Source organism: Primulina tabacum, chromosome 3 (genome assembly GCF_025594145.1).
Source record: "Primulina tabacum isolate GXHZ01 chromosome 3, ASM2559414v2, whole genome shotgun sequence".
Taxonomy (NCBI): domain Eukaryota; kingdom Viridiplantae; phylum Streptophyta; class Magnoliopsida; order Lamiales; family Gesneriaceae; genus Primulina; species Primulina tabacum.
In genome coordinates, this window is record NC_134552.1 from 29,033,102 (window position 1) to 29,039,428 (window position 6,327).

At 32.9% G+C, this 6,327-nt stretch overlaps 1 protein-coding gene across 1 annotated transcript; it reads right to left on the reverse strand.

The window, feature by feature from the left end:
• Positions 1 to 333: 333 nt before the first annotated feature.
• On the reverse strand, positions 334 to 4,912 carry LOC142541044 (nuclear pore complex protein NUP35-like). The gene is made up of 4 exons (XM_075647586.1): positions 4,785 to 4,912; positions 3,580 to 4,176; positions 1,401 to 1,512; positions 334 to 883 (listed from the first exon to the last, which is right to left on the reverse strand). Exons 2-4 carry the CDS (start codon positions 4,158 to 4,160, stop codon positions 572 to 574), a joined length of 1,005 nt encoding a protein of 334 aa, XP_075503701.1. The 5' UTR covers positions 4,161 to 4,176; positions 4,785 to 4,912; the 3' UTR covers positions 334 to 571.
• Positions 4,913 to 6,327: the final 1,415 nt, after the last annotated feature.

Below are 6,327 nucleotides of genomic sequence, written 5' to 3' on the forward strand. Positions count from 1 at the left end.
CGATAATTTCCTAGAATTTTATCTATATTTATATTTTTTAATATATAAATGTGCTTCCAAATACATACACTTTAACATACTTTTTCTTTCTAAAAAAACATATTATAAACACATTTGATGGTTTCTGTTCTATATTTCAATTTTTCCTCACATGGTAGCATGTAAAAACATGGCTCCTTTGGATGGCTGAGTGTATCTAGAAATTTAAGCATCATCATATAGTAAAGATACACAACGAGTAGGTAAAATTTATATTTTGGTACCAAAATTCGGAAGATAGGATTTCATATTCGAAAAAAAGATAAAAACAAAAAACCAGACCCGGCTTCAAGATGAAGGAAAATAGCACAAACCAACATGAATTAAAAAACAATTAATAATTAATACAATAATTAATACAATCACTTCACATTTAGTCCGATTTTCTTTTCAATTTTGTAAGAGGCACAGCACTTACAAAAATCAAATGAGTAACCAAAAAAATTTTGAAACTTTAACCGCTCAGAAAGTAATAAATTCTCACCTCGCATTGTTGAACAAATAACGGCTGAAAAATTACCACAACAGAAAGCTAGACACCAAACATTAAGTCCATAACTTTTGACACCATTGATTTGGCAGGAGTTGCGATGGTCCCAGCAGAATGCCGAGCACTGGGATTGTCGCTATTCTGGGGATAGTATGGATAAGGGGAGACCTTGAGGCCATTTGATTCTGAAATCGTATTTGAAGGTGTATGCGTAAATGTCATGAACCCTTGATTGTTGAGCCTCTCGTTCAGTACATGACGTTGCATCGGATCAACAGGCTTCACTCCAATGATAAGAACTCCATTTATTTCCGAGCCGTTTTTTCTGAGTGCCTTCTGAGCATCGGAATGATTCTACATAAAAATTTGCAAGTTGTAACATTCATTGGCATGTTCAACTGTCAGTTGACCTCAAAGTTGTGTCAAGTGGAATACTACTACAAGAGCAAATCCACCTAAACCATGTCAATAAGAGGATATATTTTGATATGCGCACAACCAAGCTAAGTAGCCTTCGTTCACAGCAAAACAGGGAAGGGAAAGGGTAGAAGAAAGATAATTCATTCAAATAGAAAAGTGAATCAGACTGACACCACCAAAGAGCTAATGATCCAAAACTAATAACAGAAAGTGTCTGCAGCAACGTCTCTGCAAACAGTTCAACACAATCACATCTCTTCCCCACTAGTTACCTAAGATGTGAAACTAGCCATCGCCAATGAATTTAAAAATGTGATGGACAAAACACAACCTGCTCCTCTAACACCACAAAATGACTAGTTTTGCTTCTAAAAACAGTCTCGAGGAAAATGTATAGAGTATGACACAGCTGGAAAACAACATATTGTTTTAGTAATAGTAGGACAATAACCTGATATAAAATGTTCATCCAGTTAGCTTCTCTTGGCCCAGGAATGTGCTTCAGAATCACCCCACACTTTTCAAACTCCCGAAGAACAAGATTGGTATCAGAAGGTGAAAATCTGGAAAACAACTTTTAGAACATGATCACAACTTTAAACACCAAAAAGCAATGACAGAAAAATGATATTTTGAAATCTTGAATTGTTTAAACAGCGAGCTTAGTCTTCTTGTATCAAACGGGGTGGACAGATTCATGTCATGCAAATTCATGACGATTAAAGCTCTTTAAAAATATGACAAGATCAACGCCGTACAAATATATTATTTAAAAATTGAAATTTAATTAACATAAAGTCATAACAGGTTGAAGCTACTTTACAAGATATAAATAATTATAGTGACTCATTGTTAGTAGTGGAAGTTCAAAAACAAGGGGCCAAAAGGTTCCAGTTACCAGATTAACAATATCACATTAAAGCATAATTTGATCAATTAAGTTGGGCTTGATCCCGGGAAAGACTGACAAGGAATATTGAACAAAAAAATTCTCAACAAAATTTAACATAGAGCGTCTCAAACCACAAATAATAGCATATTATATTAATCGACTTAGAGAAAACCTATAACAGAGTGCTTAGAAAATTAATATGATATGTACTTAGAAGGAAACACGTGTCTCAATGCTATATCGAGATCATTAAAGATATGTATAAAGATGACGTAACTAGTCTTAAGTCTGTTGGAGAGATGACATGTGAATTTCCTGTGGCAGTAGGACTTCATCAAGGATCGGCTTTAAGCTCTTACTTTTTTGCTTTGGTTATGGGTGAGCTTATGGGAAATATTCAGGATGAAGTACTTTGGTGTGTGTTGTTTAAATGATATTGTCCTGATAGACGGAACTGAAGAAAGTGTAAATAAAAAATCAGATAGATGGCGCGAAGCTCTTGAGAGTAAATGTTTTAAAATTAATCTCTCAAAACAGAATATTTAGCTTGTAACTTTGGTCTTAAATCTAGACGAATGGGAAGCTCAATTGAGATTGAAGGTCGAAAGTCCTAGAGTGTGAAACTTTTCGCTATCAAGGATCTATTATCCAAAAGACCGAGGACATTAGAAAAGTTATAGACCATAGGATTAAAACATGGTGGATGAAATCGAGGATTACATCAGGAGTATTATGCGATAGAAGGATGCCTACGAGACTGAAAGGAAAATAATATAAGAATATTGTTCGACCAGCTATGCTTTATGGCTCGAAGTTTTGGGCCACTACATATGCATAAGATGGCGGTAGCATAAATGTGTATGTTAAGATGGATGTGTGATAAAACACGCAAAGATAGAATTAAGAATGAAAAGATTATGAGTTACTTAGGTGTAATCACCATAGAGGATAAGATTAGAAAATGACGCCTAACATGGTTTGATCATGTGAAGAGCCGCAATCCGACATATCTTAGATTGGCAGGTTAATGGAAGGAGTAGGCCATTGAAACTTGGATAAAGATGGTTAATGCCTGAGGAGATATCTTAGATCTTGGTTTAAGATATGGCATGTTGGGAAAATCACTTAGTTTGGAAAAATAATATTCATGTTACTAGCGGGAATGATGATGATGATGACGATGATGATGTTGACTAATTGATGTACAATTCATTGAAGATGTTAAAGCATTGTGACCATAAGTTGGCATCATTAGTAGATACTAGTATCCCGACGCACGCGTTGCGTGCTTGTACGATATTGTATATAATTTATTTTGTTTATATTTAAATGAAGATCAAAATATATTTATAAGAAAGAGTGACTAGTTACACTGTAATTTTGAAATATGAACTTAAAAAATAAATAGAAAAAAAAAAGAATTAAAAAAACCCAAATAGGATTTGAACATACAACCTCATGGCTAAGAAACAAAGGCTTTATCCACTAAACTACATGTGACTTGCATTAATTTTTTAACAGTTTATTAATATATATAATTAGTAAAACAGACCATGACACCAAAAGTTAGTTACTCTAAAGGTCTCTTACTTAATAATATAGTATAGATTATCATATTCATTTGCATGAATCATGAATGAATTATGATACCTAAAAGAGTATGATAAACTCCTCAGCAAGTGATGCATATAATGTAAATGCCACTGAAACACGGAAAAAAGAAAGGATCAAATCATACCCATAGACAGTAACCCAAACTTCCTCGTCCAAATTCCCTACAGATACCAAACTGTTATTTAGCTCCGGTCTTGCAACCTCCCTAGGCGGTGGCAGCACTAACAAGGCACCAGGTTGAATCACACCTGCAACCGGAGAACCCTTCCCTTTGTCCTCGTGCTCTGCAATACCACCACTCTTTGGAGGTGACCACCAGCTAGATTTCATCACAGGACTCTGCTGCAGTGACTGCTTGCTGGTTCCAGCATATGAAGTGCTTACATCAGACTTGTTCTTCGGAGTTGAAAATTCCCTGCCCATATGTGGGGGTGTTCTAGGATCTGATTTTAATTCTGGAGACACTGCATATTCCAGAATCCCTGATTCAGGAGAAAAGTCAGACCGGTCCTCGAGAGTAAAAACTGGTGGTGGAGGAAGATCGAAGTTGGCAAAATTTTCGCGCCATAGAGCAGAAACTGCAGCTGCCTGGCCAGGAGTAGTGAATTTTTCCCCAGATCGTCTAGAAGACGCAGGGGATGCCAAATCTTGAAAAAACAAAGATTGTCGCCCAGATCTGGAGGTTCTGTGGGCACTTGTGCTCATCTCTCTTTATGGACCCCTAGATATGCACAAATTATAAAAAAAAAGTAGACAGCCCAAAAATAAAATCACCATATACAAATATATATGATGTTCCATACCAGAATGTAAACCATGCATACTATCATCTTATATTTTTCATAACAAATTTAGGACACTTACGAATTCTTATCCAAAATAGTTGATTCCATGTTGTTTAACATAGAACACCAATCGCCACAGATTCACTACAATAACTTATTTCAGACACACGTAAGAATTCATAATAGTTACCTGTTACCTTACTTTACTCAAACAAAAGAGCAAGGAAAAATTGACAAACTCGCATTCATAAACTGTTCGAAAGCAAGACTATACAGAAACAGCTGCACAATCAGCTGAGTTGCTAACTCACTCAGTAATCCGAAATGACCAGAAAAGATTTTAAACGAAATTAAATTACCATGGATATACAACATAAAATGTCAGTGTAACACACACACACATATATATATACAAGAATTAAAAATAATTACGCCAAAAAAAGGTCAAATTGCTTAATTCCATAACCGACTATAAAACAACATTAACGAAAAATTAATTCAAATACTTCATACGCAACAGTACTTAAATAAAGAGGTAGAGTACCTGCTCGTACACTAAGTCATTTCCCAATACCAGAAAGCATAGTGGGAGGGAAATTTTAGAAAAACCCTAATTTCTAATTTTAACTTCGTAACAAAGCTAATGCGTGAGGTATGTCTGAAATTTTTCAAAATTCATCGAAATGACTAAATTAACTTTCAATACATGGATCATTTAGGCCCAATAACAATTGGACTTCTCCTTGACCTCAGTTTGGGCTCCACACAATTTTTTATCATGAGTTCCACACGCACGCACGAATACATATGAATCTGATTAGATTGATCCCTGATGCCGTGTTTGGTAGCAATGATAAGGAATTGATTATTAAATAATCATCTCTTATCTCGCGTTTGGTTCATTTTTTATTTAGTATGCAGGCCTTTGATTATAATTTTTTATTTAATAAATGTAAATTATAATTATAAATATTTAATTATCTATCCTGTTATTTTAAGAATATATATTTAATTAGCACTTGGGGTATTTTGGTCATTACAATGAAATTTACAAAATTAATCTATCATTTTAAAATCATACCAAATACCATGTTATTTATCCAACATACTATTAATCAATATTTCTCATTTTTTAATCACTCTAATTATTAATCAATTAATTATCTCATCACTCATATCAAATGTAATTTCATTATAATCATATATATTTATTTTTATATTTATATTTAGATTTTACAAAAATATATTTTGTTTTTTTTAAAAAAATATTCTATATCTTCATAAAAGATATCATCTCGAGTATGTCTTTCCTTGTTATTATTTTAAAATTTCTTATTGATTTCTTTTCTCTGAAATTCTTATCGATTTTTAAAAAAAAATTTATTTGATTTATGGGTAAATGAAAGTTATATTTATAACTTAAGAATTCTGAATTTGTAATTATATTATATATAATAAGCCAAAAAATCGAGTTAATTAATGAATTTTTTTTACACAAAAACTCTTGTGACGTGTCAATTTTATGGGACGCATCTCTAATCAGATCCAACTCATAAAAATATTACTTTTAATATGAAAAGTATACATTTTTTATGTTAAATATTGATCGCATAGATTAATCTCCTCATAGATATAATACCTTGGTACTGTTTCAAAATAGACATATTCATAGAGTAAATATATATATTAAATTTTCATTGGACTTTGTAATTGAAGTTAATGTGTGAAATCCAAAATCGAAAAATACTTATTAGCTGAAAATGAAATACTTACGAATAAACTCATTCTTCCTACATAATAATCCAGCGATCACGCAAAAAATTAAAATCAAGATTTCAAAACCGAAACCGAAAAGGATGCGTCAATTTGTAGGAAAAAAAATGGTTGTTTAAAAATTTAGTTCAGACAAAATAATTTAAACACACAATTTATTTATTTATATTATATAAGTAAACTGAAATTAGGGGTTGGGTAGAACATGTACCAGACCCGGCCCCGAACCCGATAGGCCCTCTACCCAATTGTAATATATTTAAGGAACGTGCGATTAAAAGCGCAAGTTATGTAACCAGAAATATAATATATAT

Bases quoted from the DNA above. Each gene is read 5' to 3' on its own strand.
- LOC142541044 (XM_075647586.1), bottom strand. From the start codon at position 4,160: ATGAGCACAAGTGCCCACAGAACCTCCAGATCTGGGCGACAATCTTTG. The intron at 1,513-3,579 runs GTATGATTTGAT...GTTGTTTTCCAG, and splicing joins GTTTGGGTTACTGTCTATGG to ATTTTCACCTTCTGATACCA. The intron at 884-1,400 runs GTTATTGTCCTA...ATTTTTATGTAG, and splicing joins GGATGAACATTTTATATCAG to AATCATTCCGATGCTCAGAA.